This window comes from Agelaius tricolor, unplaced genomic scaffold, assembly GCF_023055355.1.
Source record: "Agelaius tricolor isolate 1412-34295 unplaced genomic scaffold, bAgeTri1.0.p SCAF_10, whole genome shotgun sequence".
In the NCBI taxonomy this organism is placed as follows: domain Eukaryota; kingdom Metazoa; phylum Chordata; class Aves; order Passeriformes; family Icteridae; genus Agelaius; species Agelaius tricolor.
Window position 1 is genome coordinate 23,672,655 of NW_027269270.1, and position 27,038 is coordinate 23,699,692.

At 45.5% G+C, this 27,038-nt stretch overlaps 2 protein-coding genes across 6 annotated transcripts in view; both read left to right on the plus strand.

Annotated features, from left to right (window-relative positions):
* Nucleotides 1–18,174, plus strand: part of MRAS (muscle RAS oncogene homolog) — a 38,604-nt gene extending 20,430 nt beyond the window's left edge. The window contains exons 3-7 of one of the 2 annotated variants that reach the window (XM_071435231.1): nt 668–881; nt 9,436–9,589; nt 12,743–12,842; nt 14,136–14,215; nt 17,234–18,174. In XM_071435231.1, the coding sequence (XP_071291332.1) occupies nt 689–881; nt 9,436–9,589; nt 12,743–12,842; nt 14,136–14,215; nt 17,234–17,333 (627 nt within the window). In that variant the 5' untranslated portion in view covers nt 668–688 and the 3' untranslated portion in view covers nt 17,334–18,174. The remainder of the gene's footprint in view (nt 1–667; nt 882–9,435; nt 9,590–12,742; nt 12,843–14,135; nt 14,216–17,233) is intronic. The other variant, XM_071435232.1, reaches the window with a different exon arrangement.
* A 144-nt stretch (nt 18,175–18,318) lies between these two features.
* The window catches only part of TMEM177 (transmembrane protein 177), a 45,776-nt gene continuing 37,056 nt past the window's right edge, over nt 18,319–27,038 (plus strand). For 3 of the 4 annotated variants that reach the window (XM_071435222.1, XM_071435223.1, XM_071435224.1), the window contains exons 1-2: nt 18,319–20,540; nt 24,481–25,104. The gene's annotated coding sequence lies outside the window, so the exon portion shown is untranslated. The remainder of the gene's footprint in view (nt 20,541–24,480; nt 25,105–27,038) is intronic. The other variant, XM_071435225.1, reaches the window with a different exon arrangement.

The window sequence follows — 27,038 nt, forward strand, 5'->3', positions numbered from 1 at the left end:
CCACAGCAGGGTTGAGGGTTTAAAAAAAAGGCAAAACAAAAACCACCTGTTATTCCTGGCCTGCTGCCTTCTTGGTTTTATTTCTCAAACTTGAAAGTGAGAGAGAAGAAAGCAGCTAAGTGCATTTTTGTGTGCTGTCAGAGCCGGGCTTGGACCTTTACCTCCAGTTTCATCCATCACCAGCAGTTCTGCCAGCAGATCTGGCCCTAGGATGTAACATACCATTTAATGTTTGCTATACCTTGGGTTAAGCAGTGAGGAATAGCACAACTCTGACTTATCAATGCGATTTGGTCACTGGCAACAGGAAACTGTTAGGAGCTTGATAAGGGCACTGAGCCAGGGTGATTTTTGTCATTGCTGTGTGGACTCAACCCCTGTAGGAAAAGTATGCAGTGGCATAGGTGTTGCATGTGCATTTGGTGACAATTAGCAATGCTTGCAGACAAACACGGCGCAGAGGTGGAGATCTCTGCATTTGTAAGTGCTGGGTGTGAGTTGCAGTAGAGCTGTTGGGAAGGATTGGTGCTGCTGCTCCTTTCCAAAAGGATTTTGGATGTCAGAGCTGCCTTCATTCTCACTTCTTAGGCAGCAGGTAAAAGCTGCCTAGTGCATATTTCCCACTTGTTGTTGCTGCTGAGTGATTGGAGATGATCTCTTTCTCCAGCAGGTGCAGCACACTGGCAGCATGGCTACAAGCGCCGTTCCCAGCGAAAACCTGCCCACATACAAGCTGGTGGTTGTTGGAGATGGTGGTGTGGGCAAGAGTGCTCTCACTATTCAGTTTTTCCAGAAGATTTTTGTGCCAGACTACGACCCAACTATTGAAGACTCCTACCTGAAGCACACGGAAATAGATGGGCAGTGGGCAATTCTTGATGGTAAGCAAGCTACTCTCATGATCCTCTTTCCCTTCTAGCTGAGCGCAATTGCAAATAGTCCTCAGTGTCTCCCACAGCATGTTGTGTCTCTGTCCCTCCTGCTCTGCTGTGGGCTGGCAGGATCTGGAGCTGCAGTGCATGGTCTGCAGCTGGTCTCCAGCAAAGCTTCTGCTTCCAGTTGCTTTGGTTCCAGTTCTGCACAGAAGTGTTTCTTGCAGGCCTGTGAAAACCTACAGATCCTCATTGACATTTGGAGTAGGCTTCTGCAGCCAGTGAATTACAGCCCTGCCAGGTGGAGGTGGCTATTGCTAATGAAACTTCATTGAGGCTGAACTTATTCCCTGGGAAATAACTGTGAGTGGGTAACTGAGTGAGTGTTTATAACCAGAAAGAATATTTAATCAAAACTGTTGTCCAGTGACAGTGAAGAATTTTTACAGCTCTTAAACTCAGTCATTCAGCATGATGTTTTCATGTTTAATTAGCTGTCTCATTTCAATATGGGTAGGGTAGCAGCCTGGAGATCTGTTGTAACCAAGTTTTCAGTTCTTTGAAGAAAAACTGCCTTTTTTTTTTTTAAATAAAACAACAACAGTGAAACACACAGGAAAAACACACACACACACACACACAAAAAACCTGCAAAAAAAACAAAACAAAAAAAAGCCCAAAAAAATCCCCAAACCAACCACCTTGATTAGCAGGTGAAGAGAAAGCCCTGTATTACCTAAAGCTGCAGCTTTTTCATTTATGCTTCATGAAGCAGACTAACTACAGCTACAAAGGGACTCTTGCTCTTAAATGTTGTTAAGTTTTGTTTTCATTTATAGAATAACTAGGTAGTACATAAAATCTAGCAAGTATTTTGTGCCTTAATTACCCAAGTTTATGTATGTGGCCACTAACATAACTGAGCTGAATTTAGCCTCACTTTTGCCAAGTTCTACTTCTGCCCTCTTATCGTGAAGGTGCTCAAGATCTTTGGTGTCTCTGCATAAGTGTCACTGGTGTGTGGGGACAGAAAGCTGGGGAATTGTCATGAGTGGTGGAATATGGGTGCTGGTGGGATTTGCTGTGAAGACTATTAGCTTGGTCTGGAAACCTGAGGTCTTAGTTGGGCTCTTAAGGATTTATCAGATATAATTTAGTGAGTACAAATGGCCACAAAGTCCTTAAAAGAACAGCTTTTATTCAGAATTTAAAAAAAACAAAACCAGCAAACAACAAAACGAGTTCATCTTGCCAACATTTGTTCATTTGAATATGTTAACAGTTGATATGAGGCAGTATTTGTGAAATTAGTGCTGAAATGTCTATTCTTGTCGTCTGCTTTAGAGATATCTGCTCCCAATTAATCATCTCATAATGTATACATGTACCTTTATTTTTAAAATGTCAGTCCTGTATAAAAGAAAAATCCAGTCCTGCTGTAAATTTAATTCATTATTTTGAGTCCAGAATCCAGCCCTCTAAAATGTGTGACCTTTATCTTCACTATATCACAACTGGTATGCCCCATGTCGTGATATATATACCAGCTGCTCTACCTGTTGGTGTTAGCTGAAACAGCCTTGGCTTTGCAAATTACTGAAAAGTAAAAAGGCATCTTTTACTGAGTATTTGGAATTTTTGTTTGTACAAAACAAACAAAACTTCAACAAAAACCCCAACCAAACCTGATCAGAGTGGGAGTGATGAAAGAAATTGTTTTCCAAGGAGCAGAAACTTAACCCTTTGTTTTAATGACAAAGCATTTCTTTTGCTCAGATGGAGCTTAATGGCTGTACTTGGGCTGAACAGAATTCAGCTGTGACCTTGAATGGCATTTTGGGAATCCCTGACTTCCAGGGCTTGTGTGCCCACAGATGCTTCACAGCCAGAGAAGTGAAACTGCAGCTGCTTCTCTTTGCTACCACTTGAGATTTTGAACAATCACAATTTTGGAAGAAAGGCAATATTCTTGCCTGAAAAAGGATGTGACCCTTCTCCATCTGCCCTGAAAAAGCAGGGCACCAGGACTGACTAACACTTGTGTCATTTGCCTCAGCTCTCTGTCACAGGCTTTGGATCTAGGCCATTCTCAGAGGTCACCATATCCTGGGACAGCTGCTCTGCTCTGGCTGCATGAATCACTTACGGGATAAAATTAGGTAGGGTCAAGATGCATCATGATAAATCCTAGACTTTCCAGTTGTTCTTTATGACCAAAGCCTTTACAAGCTGAGGTTTCATGCAGTGCTTGGTGGGCAGAAGCAGCTGCCCACCCCCAAAATAGGAACTAGTTTTGGAACATGAACAAACAAGTAAGGATGTAGCATGAGGAGCTCTGTAAGTTTTGAAATTTTCAGAAACAGTTATTATTAAAAAAAAAAATACATAGACATCCAACAACTTTAAAAAAAAAAGGGAAACAGCCCACCCTTTTCCAGGCTGTTGCCTGAGCAGTTCTGTACAAAGCATCTCAAACATTTTGTAACTGCACCAGCATTATGTTGTAAAAAAACCCTTCTGCTAGCCAGCTTGCATAAAGCATTTGGCTTCCCTCCATGAAGACCTTCACCCACATTTATTCAAGAGCACTAACTGCCTGCATGATGAAATGTTTGACTTGCATTTTTTTCTCTAGCTGAAATCTCTCAGTGAAAGTAGACTGAAATGGAATAAAATTTAAATCTTGGAGCAAAAGCTACATTCAAAATCTTCCTTTACTTGTTTGTTCTTTGGCTTGGGCATGTTCTATTTTTCTCACCAGGAGTTGTCTGTGATAGTTCCCTGCCTCCCAGAAGATTATGGGACCCGTGTTTGTTGTGTTCACGTTCCATACTACACAAACCCACTTTGTTGTTGACCTTATGCCAGCTTTAGAAGACCATCAATGCAGTGTTTAGAAGTGTTGTAGAGTGGAAGAGGGCACTTAACCTGAATCAAAGATGTGCAGGCAATTTGTGGCTAGCCCATTTTTTGGTTGCTGCTGCTCTAATGAGGCTTTAGGACCAACCTCCAATTTTCTCTGCATATGTTATCTTGGTTTATTCCCTGCTGGTAGTGCTGAAATCAGCACAGTGCTGTGTTCAGTGAAATGCACATAGGTGCTGTACAGACATGAGGGCAGAATTAAGTGAGGGCCAGGGTTAATCTGCTTTGATTAGCTCTTGCTCCAGTTGCATTGCTGTGATTAATTTTGCACATTCCTTTCTGTGTGCAGGCTAACTTAGCAAGTAGCAGAGGATTTCTTTTGGTGTGGCTGCAAAATGCCAGTCTGGAATTATTAATCTGGGCATGAAGCCAAAAGTGGAATACCTTAATATGGCAAAAAGTTCCCTATGGTTCAGAATTCCTTATGGTTCATACATCACACAGAGATAAAAAGGTGGCAAGCAAAGGGAGATGAAGAGATGACCACAAGCACATGGCTTGGTCTTGTTGGGAATTAGGCTGAACTCTTAGCTCTCAGTAGGGCTGTGCCAGTTGGTACGAGCCAAACAAGGAATTGTGTTGGCTGAAAGGAAGCTGTGGTCTCCCTTCTCTTCCCTTTCCTTTCCCTGGTATGATTTTGATCAAACTCTCACAGCCTAGAAGTTGTCTCTCTGCTCCTGAGGTTCAGTTTCCCTTCTAGTTCTCTTCCCAAGACCTCCTCCCAGTCCTGGGGTGCCCTTGTGCTGGGCTGGACCTGCACAGCCTGGTGTGCACCCCTGTGCATCACACCAGGCTCTATTCCTTCCCCCACACTCTATCTGCCCTTCCCACCTGTCTATCCCTTGCATCCCTTTTTGTTGAGGGTTTTTGCTGCTAGTCATTCCTGGGCACACTGTCTGCTTTTCTTCTGGGGAAACTTGAGATCAACTCAGCCACGAGGCCAGAGGGAGATCAAAGGTCACTTCAGATTTGCAGGCAGAAGGGTTGGTTTGTGGCTTGCTTTCTTCTCGTTTTTGTTAATTTAGAGTAGCATCACTGAGAGCATTAAAATTCAAGTTAAATTTGTACTTTCATTATTTTATTTGCGTGTACAGTATTTGCCCTCCCTTAATTGCTGGGATTTTGCAACAATAAAAGAGGGGGTTTTGTCTTGGGTTGGATTTTTTTCCTGCCAGGAAAATTTTGATGTTGCAACATGGAAAACACAAGGCTTTGAATACTTGCCCTTTGTTACAGAAAGGGCTCCTTTAAGGGCTTGCATCTTTTTTCTGTTTATTGATGTGGAAGCCTGTCTTCTTTTTGCTTAAAGAAAGGGCAATAATTCAAGTACTTGGGTTTTCCATGTTATAACATCTGTGTATTTAGCTAGGGCACAGAAGAAGGGCTCATAAAAGCCCCAGTGTTTTCCTGTCATGTGTTTTTTGCTGAGGAAAGCTGTCATGCCAGGGGCAGCGTGGCTGTGTCTGAGATGGAGCGGAAGCATCAGAGTGACCGAGTGAAGCATCTGCCTTGCTTTGCACATGGCAAGGGCACTTCATACCTCTTCAAGGTGACTTGGGGTGTGGGGACACAGAATAGGAGCTGTGACCCCAGTACCCAATCTGTGCAGTGCCCAGAATACCAATTCCTCAGGTGAAGCCAGTGGCTGATAGGAGTGCCCTCTCCCATGGTGCTGCTGATGGGAGACAGAGACTCTGGAGGTGGCTTTCCTCAGCCTGAGGCTCGTTAGTTTGACTTGGCAATTCAAGCTCAATTTTCCCATGAGCTTAGGTACCAAGCTGCAGGGCAGTGAAACCCAAAGGCTGAAGGACAGAAAATGGGTTGACATGCCTGTCAGTTCATCTTTATCCCCTCTAGATGCCATGGACAGTGGAGAAACTCTCTTGAGGTGACCTATACACCCTGCTGCCTGGCAAGGTAAAGATGTAGGAGGACATTTTGCCTAGATATGAAAAGAGAAGAGCTCATCTGCACAACCAGATCTGAGCTCCTGGAAGGCTGGGAATGCTGTGTTTGAACTGAATCCAGCCTAGGCTCCAGAAAAAGCCATGCCATTGCTGGCTTAGAGTTCACAGTGTGTCTCTGCCTATGGTTTAGATTCACCAAGTGCCTTTGTCTCTGGATGGGCACTTGGAGCACTGTCAGTTGCAGAGACATTGCCACATGGTACACCTTGAAGCACCAAGGGCTTCTATTTTGGACCACAAATTCCCGTGTATTCCTGGGTTCCTGTGCCTGCTCAGAAGTGCTCTCTAGGCAGCTGCACTCTTGCATAACCCATCAGGATTCACATAAAAATGGTATGGAGAGCTCTAGAGGGGCAGGATTCAATTAGCAAGGAGTTCATTACAGCAGCTGGGGATCACATCCACTGGAAACTGGAAAAGGCCATCTCTTCACTCAGCAACCTCTTACCTGCAAAGCAGGAGACATCCCTGCTGGGCTCTCACAGCCTAATTGCTCTTAGTTTAGTCTCCAGCTGGTCTCATGATAGCTCTAAATGGCTTTGCCCTCTTTGGATGTCTGTTCCTACATCATACATCATCCTTGGCTTCTCTCTCTTTCAGCTTATCCAAATGCTTTCATAATTGTTCCTCCTTGCTTCTTTGGTCAAATCTGTGAGAAGTTTACGAAGTTTTCTGTTGGAAGTCCCTGACTATGTGCAGCCTATGAGTCTGATTTCAGTTCTTGGAAGAATGAGGTAGCAGAAACCCCCTGTGCTTTGGTCCTTGTTTCTGTGCTGGCATTTATGTGCTGCCAGTTTATGAACTGGTGGCTTAAAGTGTACCAGCTCACAGTTCTCTGCTCATGGTTCTTTCTGTCTTCTGGCATCCTGTCTGTAGAAATAGGAATTTTAAAAGAAGGTGAATGCTGGCTAACATGCTAAATCTTCTAATCCCTTTGGGAAGACAATCACCTTCTGAGCTACCCCTTCCCAAGTTTCTCCTTGCTCCTTCCCATTTCTATAGGTAGGAGTTTTCATGAAGCTTTTATGCCACAAGGTACCACAAGCAAAGCCACTTATATCTGGCCCTTTTTTGGTGCTGATGCTTTTCAGGATGGGGTGCTTTCCTGCCCACAAAGGATCCAGATCCCTTTCCTCTGTTGTTTGCAATTCACAAAGCACAGAAGTGTTAGGCTGGGGGTTTGCCTTGATGAAGAGCACATTTAATGTTAAGACAAGGTCTTTCTCTGGCCATCTACACAATGCTTAACTTTGTATAAATAACCTTAACCTTCACACTGCTGTGTGTCTTTTACTTACACTTTCAAATTGCCATTTTAAATGCTGCCTGGACTTGCTCACCTTTTTATCAATGCTGCAAGTGAATTCCCTTTAAATAGCAGCTGCTGACACAGCAGCTCTGCCTGTGTTTAGTGTGATGGCCAAGATCCAGGCAAGATAGGAGAGTCCCATGCAGTGGGGTATCCCCACAGCCCCTACAGGGCTTGCTCCCTCTCCCAGGGGATGCAGAGCTTTGGAGAGGCAGCAGCTGGGGATGGGTTGATGGGTGCAAAGGCACAGCTGGAGGCTTCTTATGTGTTTCATGAGAAGTTTGCAAATGTGCCAGAGCAAGGGGAAGTCCCTAAGCAAATTACCATGCAGGATACAGCACATCCATCTCCACCTTCCTGCCCACAGCTTGTGCTGGAGCACCTGCCCTGTCTCAGGGGGAGGGAGGGCAGGAGGGCTCGGCTCTCAGTGGGGAGCTCTCCCACTCCCCCACAAGCTGGGTTTGTGTGCTGGCTGTCAGCTCTCAGCCCTGCCCTGACACCGTGTCTAGCTGCTGCAGGAGTCAGATGAGGGCAGCCCAGCCCCTCTGGACAGGTTGGGCAGGTAGGAGAGATCAATTTCCTATTCTGTCCCATCTCCAGATTCCTGGCCTTATTCCATGGTAGCAATTCTGCCCAGGGCATAGAAATTTACCAGCACATGCAGTCTCTTTGGGTTTTCTATTTCCTTTTTTTTTCTTTCTTTTCTGTACAGTCCTTAAGAATAGCTGAAATGCCTTTAAGTTGAGACCATTGTTTCCTAGATTTAGAGGGGAAGAGCAGGATAAAAGGCTATGAAGAGGCTCAGGTGACTTTCCAGCAATCTTGGCAAATAAGCCTAAATCTCAGGGTCTTTGCAAGAGCCTGAAAGCTCTTTTTACCTTAAGAGTTCATGAAAGCAGTCATTCAACACCAGTTAAGGCAGGAGAACATATGAGGCTGAAGGCTGTAAAGGGCCTGCCAGCACCAAGGATGGTCTCCAGGTCTTCCAGTGTAGCTGTCTCTCCTCCAGACACGCAGGGGAGGTGTGTGGCTGGCTCCTGGGGCGTGCTGTGACATGTAGCGTGTCCACCTGTGCTGATGCAGCAAAATGGTTTTTATCATGGTCCCATCTGGAAACTGGGGCAGCCTGAGCACTTCCCCTACAGGGAACACCTTGCTGGGTCTGTGGCTTGGTTCAGACCAGACAAACCTGTATGAAGCCCTGCTGCTCTGTCAGCAGTATGCTCCTGCCACTGTCTCCATCCATGGCTACCCTGGGCTTTCCCCATCACTTGTGGGAAGCAGATGTTTACACCACAGCTGTACAGCAGAGGCAAAACAGTTTTCCCACCCAACCCAGTTGACTGGGATGTGAAAATGCTTGCAGTCATCATGAAGGTCCCATGTTTGCCTCTGGGGTGCAATGATGCATTAGGACTAGTACTTCTGAGCAGCTGATGCACTCTGAGTGCACCCCATGTTGGTACTGGCACAGCCTAAACTGATGAACTCCTCTGCAAGTCCAGACAAAATCCTGGCTGTGCACAAAGCTGGGGCTCAGGAGCTAGCACTGATGTGTGGATGTGGTGTTTACCCAGAAGGCTGGGGTAGCTTGTTCCACAAGTGATGGGACCCCCTGCAAGACAGATCCATGGAGAACCAGTGAGTTATGGTTCCATTAAGTTTAATCTAGTGGGGAACAGCATCTGAGTGGCTGTCACAACTGAGGTGTTTTAGGGCATTTGAGCATGGATTTATTCACCAAAACGTGATCACTGTATTGGATGTGTAAGGTACTTAAAGCTTTTCCATCTGTTTTAGTTACCTCCTTAGTATCAGCACACCATTTGAGACTAAATATTTAAGGGGTGTTCCCCAAGGCTCACTCTGAAAGGACAAAATTGTCTAGAAATAATATCCAGGTGTTGAGAAAAGGAAAATGCTTGTAGCTTTTACTTTGGGTTGTCTCCCAGCTCTGCTTCACCAAGCATTTTGTAGGTTATCCCTGACATTTAAACTGGCTTTTAGCTAATCTTCCAGTCTTGGGTTTTCTTTTCTGGGAGAGGGGAAAGTTGGGAGGGTTGTGAAATACTTTGAGCTGTATCTTGCCAGAGGAGCAACTCTCCAAGTTCAGTGATCTGTATTTGGTACTGGAAAAGGAAAATTAAATCCAGAGTGTCATCTTCCCTTGCTCTCAACTTAGGCATACAAGGGCAAGTGAGGTCTGGGACAGAAACCCCCTTGTCAATCCAATGTGATTTCATCACATCTTTGCAGTCTTTGAGGAAGCCCAGCAGAGGCAGAAAGGCCACAGGACACATAGTGGTGCCAGCAGCTACAGGTCCCTCACAGTAATTGAAAACCTTTGTCTCTTCTGTCCTAGTTCTGGATACTGCAGGCCAAGAGGAGTTCAGTGCAATGCGGGAGCAGTACATGAGGACTGGAGATGGTTTCCTCATCGTCTACTCGGTGACAGACAAGGCCAGCTTCGAGCACGTGGACCGGTTCCACCAGCTGATCCTCAGAGTCAAGGACAGGTGGGTGCCACGGGGCTCCCCTCCATCCTGGGGGATGGCTGCACGTGTGACCCCAGCTTCTGCCTTCTGTGTGTCCTGAGACAAATCATAAGGTGGCATTTGTGGACCTCATGTGGTGAATAAGAAGGGGTTTACTTCTGATAAGCATGAAGGGCTTTCAGTGTGGAAAGGGTCAGTGGTGTTACAATGGAGTGAGAATGTGTCAGAAGGGAGAAACTTCTGCCAGAGCAGTGTGAGAAAGAGAGATCAGACACCTTTGAAGGTAACCAGCTCAGCTCTGAAGAGAGGGAAGGATGCTCTGTGCACAGTGCAGGCACTTCAGGATCACCAGCAAGGGTTCAGCAAGCATTTCAGCCCTAATTATTTTGTGTGTCCTGGTACCATCTTCCTGTCCCTGGCTTGTGCCAAACGCACCTTCGAAGGCCCTGCATTATTTGGGGATGTGAGCAAGTGTCTTGAAGGGGAAAAAACTTGTGCTGGAACTGTATTTGTTACCAGGGGTGTGAGGTAGTTAGTGCACTGTGCTCTGCAGTGAACAATTACATAGAATAAAACATCTGTTTGTGCCTGGGGAGACAGCAAGTAAGGTCGCCTCTCTCCTCCTTGCATGTGCAGGGCAGAAGGTAGCACTGGGAATTTAATCATGGTAAATAAATGTGTCCTGGCACAGTGAGGGGAAGCTGCTGGTTTATCTACAAGATAACTCCCTCTTCCCATCCTGGTTCAAGAGGCAATGGATCCATTCTCACTGGGTGGGGTGTGAATTAAGCCCTTATATGTCTGCAGCTTTGAATCACTTAGTTCTTCCGTTCATAATGACTTTTAATTATGGAAGTCATCAAGAAAAGTCACCAGAGGGTTTGGGCCTCGTTGCTGGCTTCCTTTCACAGCTCTGAATAACTTCCCCACAGGAAGGGTGGACTCCTATCATGTGAGGTTCACAGCTGACAGCTCTTCCAGTAAGGCATCCAAAGTGTAACCCACAAGAGTGAAAAGTAAAGGAAAATCCACCCTTTGATTTCATTGAAATGAAGAAGAATGTCAGTCCCTCAGTCAGCCTCTCAGATCACAGCAGCCTCAGCACTGCTGGCTTAGCTTGGGGCAAAGTAAATGTTTCTAAAAGCTGAAGGAGACGGGACAGAATTTCCTGTAACCTGCCCCAATCTGATGCTGATTTTATCTAATTTAACTTGGTGAAAATAAGATGTGGCATTCACTGTTTGCTCTGGACTGAAACTTTTGCCCTCCATACACGCTGTGCAGTGCTGCAGCAGCGTGTGAGAGGCAGGAAGTGAAACGGGCTGGCGAGGCTGTTTGTGCTCCCCGCTCAGCGCCGCTGCAAGCGTGAGGAGCGTATTAATGCTTCACCAAAACCTGAGCTGGGGCAGAAAATCACAGCAGTGGGAGCAACGTGAGTAAAAACCCTCCTGCTAAACCCACAGCGAGCTGGGAGCAGAGCATCACCCTGGTTTTCAGTCTGGCAGGCAGTTTTGGCAACTTAAAATCCAAAAGAATTGCAGGCTGCTGTGTTAGCAGGGCTGTTCAAAGCCTTCCTCCCATTTTCTTTCCACAACTTTCATTATAGTAAAATTTCCAACTGTAGCAGCTTTGTCCAACTTGCAGTTGTACAGCTTACAATAGGGAACGAAGTCCCCATAGAGTTTTATGCCTGATGTAAACAAGGAAAATGAGATACCATCCAAAAGTAATCCCTTTCTAATCAATGTGCTGCAAGCCACAAAGCAATCAAATAATTCAGACAAGCAAACATTTTGCTCCAGAAGGATCAGAGTCAAAATATATCAATGCTCAGGTATTAACATTAAATCACAGTCACATTATCAGAATGAATAACTCTAAGACTCATTTAAAATGCAGAGTGCAGTACAGTATTTTTCCAGCCAGAGCAATGGGGCAACATGCCAGAGGGAAGATGGAGCTCTTATCATCTCGATGAAAAATGACCCAGAAACGCTGTTTAAAAATCCAGAGTTACCAGGGAAGTGTTTTATACAGAAATTAGTATGGCCAGCTGCTCCTTACCCCAGTAAAATCAGCTCTGTTACAGCAGAGAACACTGGGATCATTTAGGAGGACTTAAATATAAGACAACAATACTGCAGTAAGTGTCAGTGATCAGAAGGGACCTCCTCCCTCCCAGCAGTGGCCAAGAGGCCCTGCAGCCGCTGATTGCTCTGTTTCATTAAGCCAGAGGAGAGAGTGTGGCACTGCCAACACTCCCTCCCATGGCTCCCAACCTTGGTTCTGTTTATCTCTGGAACAGTGGAGCTTTCTGCAGGGGGAGAGGGGGAGAGCCTTGCACAGGACATACTGTGGATAAATGGATCTCTTCTCAGGTGGTAGCTGAAGGCAGGCACTTACATGCCAGGTAGTTAAGGAAATACTGAGTATTATTACAGAGGGAGATGGGTTTGGTATTTTTTTCTGGGATTAGAAAGAGAAGATGGTAGGTTAGCACTGGAAGCTTAACAAATAGCACTGGAAGCTTAACAAATCTCTTTGGTTCCTTCCAGCCTCCTTCCAGCCACCACTGCCAAGCCCAGTTTGTCTTGGGGTAACAGCTGATGGGCTTCTCTTTGCACCCACTCATTTTCTCCACTATTTGATGCCCCTCTAAGCACTAGCTCCCAGAGTCCATCTTTCTGTCCCCCACAGTTGCTCTCAGTAGATGACCAGGAAAGAAATTACTCCAATTCTTCCATCATCCCTCAGTATCTTGCCAAGATATGCAGTCACTGAGATGCCTTAACTAATACAAAAGAGTCCCAGTCTCTTGTCCAAGATCTGTCTTTATGTCTCAGTTGATTTTCTGGCTAATTCTCTAGATCTTTCTTCACCTAGTTGGATCTTCAGGCTTAGTTATCATCAGGCATTGCAGAAATTGTGACAATAAGTTCCTGAAGTCTCTACAAATAACAAGGAATGTGTGCATGAATGCAACTTGTCAAGTAAATTTTTACAATATGAACATATGTATAGCACAGCCTGGGGGTTTCCTTTTTATTTCTTTACACATATGTGGTATGTCTGTAGCTGAATGTTAGATGATGTCAGAATCAAAAAGTGAAATTTATGCTCATAATTTTTGTTGTAGAGTGGTAATAATTGGGTGGTGGTTTTGATGTTTTCCAGGGAGTCTTTTCCAATGATTTTGGTGGCAAACAAAGTTGATCTAATGCACTTACGGAAAATTACAAGAGAACAGGGGCGAGAAATGGCAACAAAACATAACGTAAGTTTGCAGGATTATTTAATGGCTTATTTAAAGTCCTATTACAGGCATTCAGAATCGAAAGCTGTGCTCATTAGGAGCTGCATTAAAGCTTACAATGAAACATTTGTAAATACAGTTTTGACTACTACAAAGTAGCAGTTCTGCAGTTTCCTTCCAGTAGGGCCAATTCATCACTGAAACCAGAACCTCTGCTGTGCACCAGGCTGTAGGAGAGGTGTGGCCATCACTGGGACTTCTGTACAAGGTGTCTGAAAGTGCTGAGAAGTGTTCAGGATGAGGGAAGAAAGTGCACCTCCCTGGAGTGAAAAGGCAGAGTCAGGCATTAGGAGGTAAATCCAGGTGCCTGAGCTTGTTAAAGATAATGAAGTTAACAGGGTTGTTAAGCCTATATAAACCTGGCCCACCATCTCAGCTCTGCATTATTCATGCTGTTAGTTTAGCCTGAGAAATTGGTCTTAGATGGGTGTAGATCACATGCTGCTCCACTAATCACCTCGAAATGCCAGCAGCCCTGAATACCCAGAGGGATACAGCAACTCCCTTAGGAGGTGGAACTGAAGGAAAAGTTAAAGGCAAACAAGCCTGAGACCTCTTGGCAGCTTGCTGTGCCTAAAGGACAAGTGTGTGGTGGTTTCTAAGCAGACCTCGATGGGAGTTTGGCAGGGCAGGTTCACTCCCCCTCCCCACGGAATCTGGTTTCTGTCAGAGCCAGGACACCTAAACTGCAGCACAGCATGTTGTATCCATCTGTACACACACGCCTTGGAAAGGGCCATGCATGAAAATACCTTATCAGAGGCAGTTTTATAAATCTGCCAGTGTGCTGGACAAGCACTCTAGGAGGCCCCATCTGGCTGTCAGACTTTGAAGGGGAAGATCATTTTACACTGAAGGGGAATTGTAGTCATGAAATATTCATGCAGTAGTCCCAATAAAATGTGGCAAGCAAGAATTTTTGGCAAGTGCTGGTCTTTCAACAACCTTTGGCTATTTTCATGTCTGTGAGCAGAGCTCAGGGGGAGAGAACATCTGACAACATGAAGTCTGGGATTATTCTCCCCCAAACCCACACCTCAATAGCAGCTGTTTAGCCTGGTGCTTATTCCAGAACTTTTGTAAGCAGTCACTGACCTTGCTGCAAGCGTGAGGGTGTTGATAGCAGTGTCATGGCAACACTTTGTTTACCTGTATTTCTGTGGTATTAGCAGCCTGTTTCTCCAGCCTTCAGGCTTTTCATTTTGAAACTGGTATTATCACTGATCTCTTTCATGATACACTTCTCTCCTCCAGATTCCTTATATAGAAACCAGTGCCAAGGACCCACCTCTGAACGTGGACAAAGCCTTCCATGATCTCGTGAGGGTAATAAGGTAAGCTGCAAACTCCTCTCTTCCTTACTGCCCATGGATGGGATGTGCAGGAGTCATGGCCCAGAGAGTCAGGAGCCAACTTCTGGGGAGCCAGGTTTTCTTGGGGGTGGGATATTTCTGGTGTTTATTAACTTCCTTGTCCTGTATCTGCTTAGGTCTGTTACTAGCCCTTAGCTACCTGTGCAGGACATCGGTACCATGCCCAGTAAGAAGTAGCTGTGGCTGTAATGAAAATTTTTTATTCAATGAACAGTGCAAAACCTACTATAATGGTCAGCTCTAAAAGGCTGGCATTGAAAGCTCTGGACCAGTAATTTGGGTTTTCATAGTTTTGTCCTCTCAGGATCTTGCCTTGCTAGAAGTTAAAAAGGACCGGCAAAAAATTCTACAAAATTCTAATTCTGTAGGTGACTTCTAACATTTTCTGCTCACTAAATGGAAAAAATTAGGCCATTTTGTATGAGAAACTGCATGACCTAATGGCTAAGCCCCAGGTTTCCTCAGACTGCAGAGGTTTGTTCCCAGTTCTGGCATGAGCTGCCTTTGCTCGTTTTGGCAGACGCGCTCTCCGGGCGAACCCCTGCTCGGGCTGCCAGCAGGGAGGGACTGCCTTCCCAGAGCCCGGCTCCCCTGCAGGAAAAGAGCTGCACACACATCCCAGTATCTCCCTGATAACCTCAGTTCTCTCTGAGAAGATTTGTTTTTCTGGCACTAGTTGTCTGCCAGATTTTCTGGGCCCTCATTTTTCATGTTTTGGGAGGGCACTGAGCTGAAATCATGCTCCTCCCTGCCGCGCAAAGTGCCTCGCCCGGCAATTAAACCACAAGGCACTTATTCACAGCATATCTGTACTTGTGAATATCCTAGCAGAGCCTCAAGCCAGCCTCCATCAAAACCAGATGGTACTGCCCACTCTTCCCACATGTCTCAAAAGCAGAGGGCAGAAAGTCTTTGGAGAACTGAGTTGGAAGTGTCCCAAGCTCTTTCCCAACTGTTCTCTAACTCAGTATTAGCTGGCTGGATATTACTTTTGTGTTGCAGCAAGCTCTTACCACCATCTACTCTGCTCTGCAGGAAAGGAAAACAGCCAAAAAAGATGGAAAGGCTTTGTTTGCTTTCTCCACGTAACACAGCTCCAAGCAGGCTGAAAGGAGTATTGTAATGAGGCATTACTAATTTCAAGCCCTGAAAATGCACTCCATAACCTCAAAAATAAGTGGTACACCTCAGTTTCCTGAGTAGCTACTGTGAAATCCTTGCCAGCCTGTGATGTCAAGGGCACCAGCAATGTTGACAAGAGCTGGAACTTGGGTTAAGTCAGAGAGCAGGAAGATGCTGTGTGATCTGGCTGGTCATTGGCCACAAAGCAGCTTTGCTGGGTTTTTGGACGTTACAAACTGTCCATAGTCAAGGGTAGCATCACCCATCAGGTATTGTTTTTCTGGTTTTCAAGTAAGCTTTTTCAAATAAAATGCAAATTTCAGCTCCTTGATAACTGTCATTGACAAAGTGCTTTGCAAATGAAGTGCTTCCTCAGAGCCCTTGTGAGCTCTCAGGGTGAGGATGCTTGTTCAGGGTTGCACTGTTGGTGCTTCTTGCACTTGGCTGATTCCCAGTTTATTTAGCTTCATGCAAGAAACTGTTGTCTGGAAGTAATCCAGAAAGGAGCAGGGTGATTGAGTCCACTCAATGGATGTTTTAAATTTCCTGTGCCCCTTTTATGCTGCAGCAGTCCACACACAGGAACTGTCACAGCAGAAGCCCTGAGCAGGCCCAGGGTGTGGTTTCTGGATCTCTAAAACAGATCCAGAAGATCTAAAACAGATCCACGGCTTGTGGTCACTTAGTGTTTATCCAGATTTAAAGTATTTTTTTAAATTACATCTTTGTAGTTTTGAGCTTTAAAGTCTTACGTTTTCCACATCTCCAGCCCTCATATTCACCAAGAAAAAGTCTTACTAGTCAAGGTTGAGTTTTTCAGGTAGTTGCAAGAATTTGGAAGCTGAGGCTGTAAGAGAAACACCAGCTAAAGCCATAGTGATTTATGACCCAGTGATGTCTCATCCTGGTCTGGATTACTTGGTATGAACACTTGGTTCAATGCCTGGAATATTACATGACCAAGAGGCTGCTTTTGAACTGTTCAGACTCTCAGGTTTGAATCTATGGAAGCTGCTGGTGTCTGTATGTTTTATCTTGCACTAAAATCTGCATCTACAGGCTGCCTGTCAGGTGTTTGAGCTACAGAGCCTTCACTGGATTTGCACTGCTGGGCTGGCAGAGTAGCTGCTGCAGCTGGGTGCAGCTGCAAACAGGCATTTGGGCAGCACCTCACCTTACTGGACAGGGAGAAGCCCTGAACAGAATGCTTCAGAGGCTGCTCACAGCTCCAGGGCACACTGCTGGAGGGCTCTCAGCTGTGTGTTCCTGGTGGCTGTGACTTCAGACAGCCAGGAACATCTTTCTGGGGTCAGCTCATTCTCTGTGCACCAGTGCTCTTCACAACATCAGAGGAAGCCAGAGTCCCTTCAGCAGCAAACTCAGTTTATTTTTTATCTCCCCTCCATCACCAAGTCTGCATCAGTGCAGCTGGCTAAGGGCAATGCCAGCTGAATGGCAGAAGAATGTATTTCTCTGTGCTCTCTGTATCTCTCTCATCCTCTTCCCTACTGAGTGTCAGCAGTGTAATGGATGACATTGCATCACTTGGAGCATCCCTGTTTCCCTGAGGAGCCCCCATGGCAGGGGAAGGAGGCAGCAGTGCTCCATGGGTAGCTGGAGGCATAGTGCCCTGGCAGGACATACATCCCTGCCATTCTCCTTAATGGCTTCTTTCCTGAAGAATTCAGGCCAGGCCCAGCAGTGTGGCATGAAAAGCCATGCAGTGCTGGAAGGGTATATGGAGAAATGTATGCACATATGCACACCAAGATACTGCTCTACAGGCTGCCCAGGGCTCTGGATCCAGCCCAGCCTTATGTCTCACCTGCCTGCTTTCTTCTCTGTCTCCCAAAACAGGCAACAGATCCCAGAGAAAAGCCAGAAGAAGAAGAAAAAGACCAAATGGCGAGGGGACAGAGCCACGGGCTCCCACAAACTCCAGTGTGTGATTTTGTGACAGGACACCTTGGGAGTGCCTTGGATGCCTCCCTCCTCCCCTCCTGACCCCCCAGCAGCCCGGGTGAGGAGCTGCAGCCCGATGCTGATGCCCACAGGGCCCCGAGGCCCCCGGGCTCCTACGGCGGCTCAGACCCAGAGCGGGCGGCTCAAAGGGTCCAGACCCTGGAGAGGGGCTGCACGTCAGGGCCAGCGTGGGAGCTGTGTCAATGGGAGGCAGAAGGGATCAGCAGGACCTCAACTCTCAAACATCCCCAGCACCTTCCAGGGGCCTCCATGATGTTTATAAAAACAAAACAAAAAAAAACAAGGCAGAAGTTAAAAAAAAGTGTTGGTTTGATCTGCAAACATTTCTCTTTGTGACCCATTTCTGAACAGCCTTGAATAGACCCCCTGTTTGGTACAGTTGTCTGTGTTTGTGGGGGAAGGGAAAGGGTTTTTCTTTCTCTTAAGTTTTTTTTTGTCCTCTTCTTCTTTTTTGTTGTTTGCTCAGCAAGTGCTGGGTTGCAAAGAAACAACGGCCAGGCTTAGATTTTTTGCACTGGACTCTCTCTTGGGCAGCAGTGCCAAAACACAGCTTCATATGAAAGTGCATAGATTTGGAGGAAGAAAATTAATTCCAGCTGCTCTGGGTGCTCCAGACATTGTGTCAGACTCTGGAGGGTTGCCAGCTCACAGACCATAAACTCCAGTTTAGGAAAGGAGGTTTGGGCTTGGATTATATATTTTTTTCTTACCCTTTGTCAAGAGGTTTTGTTTCTGTTTTGTAACTTCGGACATGTCAAACTTAAGGCATTTTGTTAACCTTAAAGTATTTAAATTAAAGTAATTTACAAATGGAAGGGTATTTCATTTTTGGGGGAGGGGGGTGGAGGGGAAGGGAGAAAGGAAGTAAAATCTGAACTGAATTTGTTATTTGGGTGTTGAATTTCTCCCTCATAAATGCATGTAAAGTGGTGTGATCTAAATCACTCTATTATTCCTTAACCTTTCCCTGCAAAGCCACTCGTGGGTAGATTAATTGTTTTGCTTTTCCCAGGCTCATCTCACACACACAGGAAACAAAATCTGTTTATGGAGTTTGGCTCAATGTTTCTTCTTCTCCCTCCTTCGCCAAGTTGGTGACTTGAAAGGAAGAGGTGTTTTTAAAATGATTCAAGTGGGATGGGTCTCTTCATAAGCTGACTGTATCTAAAATGTCTCCCTGAAAACAGCAAGGACTAAATATGCCTTATGAAAAGACAAGGCAAAAACCCTGCAAGCATTCAAACTGCCATCTGTAGCACCAGAAATATGGCTGTGCACATCCTGGAGGGGCCACGTGTTCTTTCACACCTTTCCTGGCAGGAAGAACTGCAGTAGCAAATTTGTCTTTAATGGTATGTCATGTGCTGGATTGAATCCATTGGCTCCATTCACATGGTCACCAAATCTGTTTAAAAGTAGCAACTTGCTTTTCATCAGCTTGAATCCTATTCAAATATGCTTTGTGGGCATGATTTAAAATATTGGCAGAGTATGAATGCCTGAGATTTATGTGTCTGAGCACAGAAAATCCTGGTATTGGATATTGAAGATATCCATCCAAGATGATGATCATCACAAACTTAGTTGTCCGTACTTGTCTATTCGCCAGATTTCATTTCTTGATCCTTTGCCAGGCCACTTTTTAGAAGTGAGTTGGCTGCTGATTATTTTTCAGGTGAATGAGGGTAATGGAAACATGTTCTTAATTTGTCCAGTCTTCATTGCAGCCAGAAGATGGCAAAGGCCGGTGGCTGGCTCAGCAAGCTGCTTGGAGTAATGCTGGCTCTGCTGCCTCTGTCCCCTTTGGTGTGGTGACAGATGCTGGGGATGGATTAAGCAAAGGGATATTGGAAAGAAGTGTCTCTCACAGAACTCTTAGGTTGGATGTGGGCCATACACTTCAGTGAAGTAGCAACATGCTGTGTCAGCTGAGATGTGGCTCCCAACCATGGCAGCATTTCTCCCAGTGCTGGCTGAACAGAACTGCAGCAACTGAAGCCATCCACTTCAAATTCCGGTCCTTGAGACTTGCCTCTGCCTTCTGGAAGAAGATCTCCCTGTAGGCATTTCATTTGTTCTGCTTTGAAAACCTCCAGTAAATCAGAAATTGTCTGATGATCTTTGCAACCACCCCATTTCACCATCACCCCTGCAACCACTTCTCTACCAGAATCCCTGTCTAGCCTGACTGCTGGCTTAATAGTTTTAATTATACACTACTAATGCTATGGGATCCCACACAGAAGAAGATTGTGGCAATTTCAGGGAACTCTTTTAATGCCCCTTAGAGCCCTTCCACTTAAAAATAACTTGATTTCTGCTGAAACACCTCATCCTTATTATTTTTATCTAAACCCTTGGGAATGCTTGCCTGAAAACAGCATGTGTGTCTCTTGAGTCACATCTGCTGCGTACTCAGCACTGCATGTGAGAAATTATCTGCTTTTTCTAAAGCTTCTTAATTGTTTCTTCAATTCCTTTAGCAACTAACAGCTATTGCAGAATAATGGAGAGGAGGAGGAGGGGAAAGGGGCAAATGAACAACAGAATATGGAGTAGTGGCCAGTGGGGAAAGCATGGCTGTTTTCTTCTACGTTCATCAACTTGTTTATAGCAAGGAGTGTTTTCCAGCAAGGATTGTATCTCTGACAATTCTAGGGTGCTGAAAATAGCAAGGTATACAAAGCCTTCTGCCACCTAACCCACCCTGTCATATTCAGGGCTGCTGGGAAATGGAGAGCACAGCACCTACAAACCTGGTAGGGAGACACCAGTTGGTGACACAACAACTGCTGCTGTAGGTGGCTTATATTTTTTTATGGAGCATCCAATAGATAGGGACATTTTTGTTGTGGTCAGGGGCAGTCTGGAGAAGGATCCTGTAAGGGCACACATGGGGCTCATTGCCAAAGAGCTGATGGTCCAAGTGACCTAACATCATCTGATGTTAGACCTGACCTTGCTTTCAACACACAGTTTCAAACAAAATAAAAAGAGGAGTAAAACCTTACAGATTTATTGGTATTTAATAGCTGAATAACCTCCTTTTTCTATTTTAGACACTGAATAATATTTGTAGAACAACAAACCAAAAGTATTAAGCCACCTAAGTTTTGGCTTTGCAAAGGTGTCATCACCTCCCTGACCTGGGATCCCATAGCATCTGTACCACTGCCATCAGGTAAATCATGTTGCTGTTTCCTCTCTCTGGTCCTGCCTATAAGGCAGCCACTGGCTTTGTTTTCTTACCAACTTCTGAGGTGCAGGACATTTATTGTACCAAGCCAAGCCTGTTTGTTGACCTCATGTCTCTCAAAAGGGGGATAGGAAGGAAGAAAAGGAGAAGTACCTGGTTGAAATAAATACACATTCCTTTGGCATGAGCGAGTTTAATTGTCCCTCTCTGCCTGCCAACTCTAAATGGCACAAAAGCCTGATAACAGCAAAACCAAACACCACCACCCCACAGCTGAGGAGGCCAGCAGGTGGTGGCCACCTACAAACCTGCTGTCTTGGCTGCCTCAGCCAAGGCCAGGGCTGTCACTGGCAAAGCTGCTCTGTCATAGCCTGGGTACATATAAATAAACCATGTTCAGATGATGGTGCTCAGCAGCAAAACACTGGAGATGGTGAGCAAGAGAAGCAAGTATTTAACAAGGGGTTGAAATTGCTTGGTTTGGATCAGATGTTTCAGTTTAACAAGAGGCCATTGCCATTTCTTGCTCGGTTCCTTAATCTGCAATAATTAATTTGGCCAGCTCTTTTAACCTACAGCTGTACTAGAATTTGCAAAGTAGGACAGGCTGAGGGGTTTAGACATACATGGTGTGTCTTGTCTGGAGAGGAAATGAGCATTATTGGGCACAGAGAGGACAGCATTGTAATGCCGGGTCAGATTTTTTTGTTTTAGCTTGTTTCCATCCTCAGGCCAAAATGGACTGCCCAGTGATTTATTCAGCTCCAGTGATTTCAAGGGATGGTCCCTAAATGCTGCTGAAGTGCTTGGGAAGAAGGTGATCCTCCTGAAAGCTCTGCTAAGAGTAGAATATAATGGGGAACACAGAAGATAGTTTAAGAGACACAACTTACAGTCTACTCCAGATATCAGAGTTCAGATATTTATTAAAGAGGGAGACAGAGGGCTTGAGAGAAGTTTGCCATTAGGGAAATAGCCAAGGCCTTTGACAACTGCCACATCAACCTGTGTACCTTGGAATGGACAGAAGAGCTTTGTGTCTGGAAATCTGCTCTCTGTGAGCTGGGTTCAGTGCCAGCCTACTCTATCTGCTGCAGGCTGGGCAGGAAGGAGGAGCTTTAGTGCATTTATTAAGGACTGCATTAAAGTGCACAGCAAACATGACAGTGAAAAGGAGAGGAAGGATGCTGTGGCATGGGAAGTGTTGCTGTTCTTGGTCACTGCTCCCTGTGCTGGGAGGTCTCCAGCAGTCACACAGGCTAAATGGAGTGTTCTGCATTTATGCATTTAATGCCATCTGAAGGTGCCTGGGCCATCCAGGGCATTTACCTGTGAGTTTCAGCTATAACACAAGACCTGTGGGAAACCTGGGCCCTTCTGGAGCAGCAGCCACCAGCCAGGCAAGGATTCACCTGAGCATCACAAATGGCTCCACATGTGTACCTTGGGCAGCCAGTAGGTGCTCTGAGAATCCTCTTCTATTTCACAGCAGTGCTCTGAGAGAAGTCAGTGGATATTTCAAGAGTCTCTGGATATCCTAGTACTTCTCCTGCAAAGTGATGTCACCTGTGTTTTAGGTGACGATGCATCTAGACAAAGTCTGAAGTAGAGGTCACCAATTTTGTGAAATGTATGAATTGCATTTTGTAGCCTAGGCGATCTCATGAGTATCAGTTGCACAATTAGGCTGTAAATAATTCGATATTTGGCTATCAGGGATTCCATCAATATTATGCAGGCCTTTTGCTTCCTTTTCTCTGGCATGCAAGGGAAAGAAATATTTCACAGATGATCTCACAGATGGTTTCTGGGATGACACAGGACTTGCTTGCAGCAGGAGCAGGGAGAGTGATGCCTGCATGTGCTGGATCCCATGATAGGGAGGCACAAGGTGTTAGAGCAGAGAGGTAGGCTCTGTTCTCAGGGAGTTTCCCACCACTGTGGTAATCACTGCTGCTTCTCTCCAGCTCCAAGAAGGCACTCATGAGTGGCCAGCAGGTCAGGCAGGTCAAGACTTCCTGAGGCAGGAGAAACATGTAGGCACTGTGTCCCTGCTGTGCCAAAGGGAGGCACCAGGGAAGGAAGGCTCACACCCAGCAGTGGGACCTGCCAGGGGTTACTGCTAATGACAGGAGGGGGATGTTTAGCAGTACTGAGTGCAGAGAGACAGCCAAAATCCCCTAATCCTTGCAGTTTTGGGACAGCTTTTTAATTCTTTTGAATTTTGGGATCCCTTTGCCAAATCCTGGGGGATCAGCAACATCATGCCAAGCCAAACACAGCAGTGTGACTTGCCACAAACATTAGTGCTCCTCTGGTTTCCATCCCTCCTCCCAGGTCTCTCTCATGCAGACCAGGACATGTACAACATTGTCTGAGAGCTCGCACTGGGCATGTGGTCAGATCCAGGAGCCCAAGAGAGGGACTCAGGCAACATCCTGGATTTGGTCAATAAGAGAGCAGGGGTAAGAGGTGAAGGAAGGAGCTTTGTGAAACAGGACCCTGTTCTGTAAAGCCAAATCCTCTGCAAATCTGGGCAAGAGACATTGTACAGCCTGTGATTAAGACAATCTCTGCTGAGAAGTCAGCCCAGCTGAACGAGTCACGAGCTGCTCCTTGGGCTGCCACACACAGAGGGGGTTATCATGTGGCTGCTGTGACAGCAGCTCCTCTCACTACAGAAGTCAGGCCCAGCCAGCCCAGACCCAGGCAGATACTGGGCATGCCTCTTTGCAGCTCAATAGCCCATGTCCCCACAAAGCAGGGAGCTCTTTTCTGCCAGCTCCATAGTAAGAGCTGTGTTTCAAACAGTCCCTGGGATGGAGCCGACAGCAAGCAGGAAATTCGAAGTTAAGGCTGATGCTCCGGGCTTTGCTGACACAATTGTTGAGGTTGAACAAAGCACAATGATGTGAGCTGGGGACAGGGTGCTACTCACCCTCCCCTGGGAGCTTCCTGCCTTGCCTCGTCTCATCCCAGTCTCCAAACTTTCATGAAAGCTTGTGCTAGTTTCTGGCATTGAGTTTCCCACAGAGCTGGTCACAAAGATTTGTTCCCATGGTTTCCTTGCTTGGCTTGGTGAAGTCTCTTTGTCTCCCCCAGCACCCTTTGGGCAGCAGGGTAAGAGTGGTGCTGGGGGTGTCTGGGCAGCCTTTGGCAGAAGGTGCTTTGTGGGGAAGAGGAGGTTCAGCAGGAGACAGGGAAAGCAAAGCAGTCACATCATCAGCATAAAACACTTAAAGGCAAAGGTGGCACTCAGCTAGGTTTTTGTTGGTTTTACTTTAGCACATAAAAATTGTTCTGGGAAAATTCATGTGACACCTGCTACGATAAAAGAATAGAGAATAGAGAACTAGAATAGAACTAATGAAAGAAGTAGAGAACTAATGATTTTTCACTTCAGGATCTTAAAGCATTCAAGAAAAAATCCAACCTCTTGCAGTCAGGACTCTTAGAAGCAGCAGATCCTGTTCCATAGGCTGAAGAAATAAGAGCACAGACATCTGAAATGTAGACAAAGAACAGGGACTAGTGAGATGCCCAAACATCAAACACTGCTGGGACTTGTGACCAGTTTGCTTCAAGCTGTAAAACTATAATTAACATAGACTTAGCTGAAGATAAATATTAAATGCAAAAAGAAGAGGTCTAAGGCCAGCTATCTCAAGAGCTTCAGCCCCTGATAAAATCTGTAAATACCTACTAGATGTAGGCTGCTTTCATAAGTGGCATTTTCTCAATATTATCAAATGATTTTTCCCCCTAAGCAATCTATTTCCTCCCTAATTTAGGATTCATCTTATCGCATCATAGAGATAAACTAAAAATAGAAAAGGTCACAAGTTCTACTTTATTTAGGGGGAAAAAAATACCCTTTGTAAAATGCCTTTGGACTTATTTACATTACTGCTTTTGTTTTTCTTAGAGAACAAAAGCTTGACTCCTGCTTGTCCCATGGAGCCCTCAATACCAGTGACTGGATCAGGGACGGGCTGCCTGAGGAAATCAAACCTGTGAGCACCACGTGGAAGCTGTGTGAGCCCACAGATAAGTTGCTGGTTTAGGTTTCCAAGGGTTGGAGGCTACTGCTTAATTTTAAAATGACAGGTCCTGTGGTAATGTTCTCCTAAGACAACAACAAAGAAATGGCACCTCCTAATGCCAGTGACTGTCCCTCCCAGCAACCAGAGGGCCACCAGACCTGGCCATGTAAATAATGGCACTGATGTCTGTGTGGAAAAAACAACCTCTGCTTCTTGAGACAGGAGTTAGCACCAGCCTGACCAATGCTCCAGGCTGCTGCCTATTTGTTTATGTTTTATTGCCAACTAATGCCAAACTCCAGGCTTAGTCAGGTCTACCAATACTCCAAGTTGGATTTCCTCTTACTGTGACTAGTATGGGACTTGTAGCACTGAAAATTCACTGGAAAGTCAGTCTAGGCACAGCACAACATTTTGTTACTGCCCAGCTGCCTCTTGTCTGCAACAGCCTTTTACCACAGGCTCTGAAAAGGTGGGACAGAGCTGCTGCTGCTCCCTGGAGAGAGGTAAGTGCCTTGAATTTGATTGTGTGGGCCTGGGCCTGTGTCTGCTGCATGCCTCTATCATTAAGGGGATCTTAGCATCTCTTTAGGGCAATTTGGCTTTACAAGAAATGAATTATCTGCATTGACCAGCTGAGGGCAGGAACAATTTGTCTATGTTTTCAGGTGGTATCAGAATTAAGTGGTGGCTTATATATAGATTAAGCCTCAGGAGAGCATCTGTGATGAGAGATGACCTTACCTGCCAGGTGGACTGGCCTTGTCCCAGCCCAGGCTCTGTCAGTCACCTGCCCCTTGCAAAAATGTTCAGCAGCAAACACACACACGGGGTGGGTGGCACCTGGCATGAGCAGTGAAGTCAATGCAGCCCAGGACCCCTTCATGTGTGTGCAGTACATGTGCTGGCAGCAGGAGTGCTCAGCACCACTGGGCATGCACTGGGGTCCTTAGTAAGGGCACGTAAAGCTTTTCCAGGTGAGTCCTGCCTCCCTCTCTTGCCTGTTGGTGCAGAAAATAACCCAAAGAACAACTAAACAGCAGACAAAGAAAGCTTCCCTAACATCTTAGTCTTTGTGTCCCTTGTCAGTGAGGGCTGGGAGTAAAACTGTCCCAGACACAATGGTTAAAAAAATGCTGAAGGGGGAGAGTGTAACAGAGAAACTACAATGTGCACTTGTGCTGGTGGCGGATGTTTTTTATTACTGTTATTGGCTATTCAAACACTTACCCAAAAAAAGAAAAGGAGAAGTGGAGACAGCAGCCTCAAATCAAACAGAATTCAAACACTTCACAAACTTTTTCAAAATATATTAATCTTCCAAGTACTCTTTAGCCTGTTAGTTAGATTTAAATAATCATGACCTAGTACTTACTAAATAACTACAATCTTTTGAGAGTTCATATTTATAGTCCAGATCCCTGCAAAACAAAGGGCAGAAAGAAATCCCATTTGGATGTGAATATTTAATGCGGCATTTGGAAAGCTGCTGCACTGACACTAATTTGAGCAGATAATCAAATAAGTATTAAAACAAACAATTGTGCAGACATATAATTAGAACAGGAAAAGGTTCTAAGTTAAGCCAATAGAAAATAGTTTATAAAGCCCATTTGATCACAGCCTTTCAAACAGAACTGGAACAAAACACCAAGGCTGTTACTTTATATAATTTGGGATTATAGATCAGTGGAGGTACCAGCAGTGGCTGGAATGTAAATACAGGATGGATGCTGGGTCTGTTCCTCAGGGACGCATTTCAGAGCCTGCAAATGTTAACTGGAGCCTTTCTGTTATGTCAAACAGGCTTTGGGTCAGGATCCATCACCCTCTGATGAGGGAGTCCCACAATTCCTTTATTTGGCAGCTTGCAGGAGAAGCAGAAGTAAAACATATTGCAAAAGCCAGGCTCCAACAGGAGTTCTGTTCAATTATGTCTTAACATTAAACTGTAGCTAATGTGCTTTTACCAGATGTCCCGATGAAATACTATTACAAGCTGGTGCATTGCATTAATTAAAGTGAAATTTCATAATGAATTCTTTTTTCAAGGCAGCAGGGATGAATTGATGACCTACATAACCTCCCTTTGCTTTCCAAACTAATGAAATGAATCCCCCTGGTTGTGGCAGGGGAGCGGAGCAAGCTGTGCTTTGCATCCCAGCTACACACTGCGACAGGAAAAAATCTGGGCACTCTCCACAGAGATTATGGCTTGCCTTTCATTGTGTCTAGCAACAAGAGGGAACTTTCAGAGGCAGGAGGACTCTCCATTAAGGCACCTTGCATAACGGGAGGCTTTTGAAAGCTCCATTAAAATTCTTGGACAGTGCCCTCACAGAGAAGCTGGGGGATAAGCTGGCTGACCCTCTACCTTATAAACTGGCACAAATGCACAGACAGTTAAATGCACATTTGTTCAAGTTTAAGAGGCTTAGGG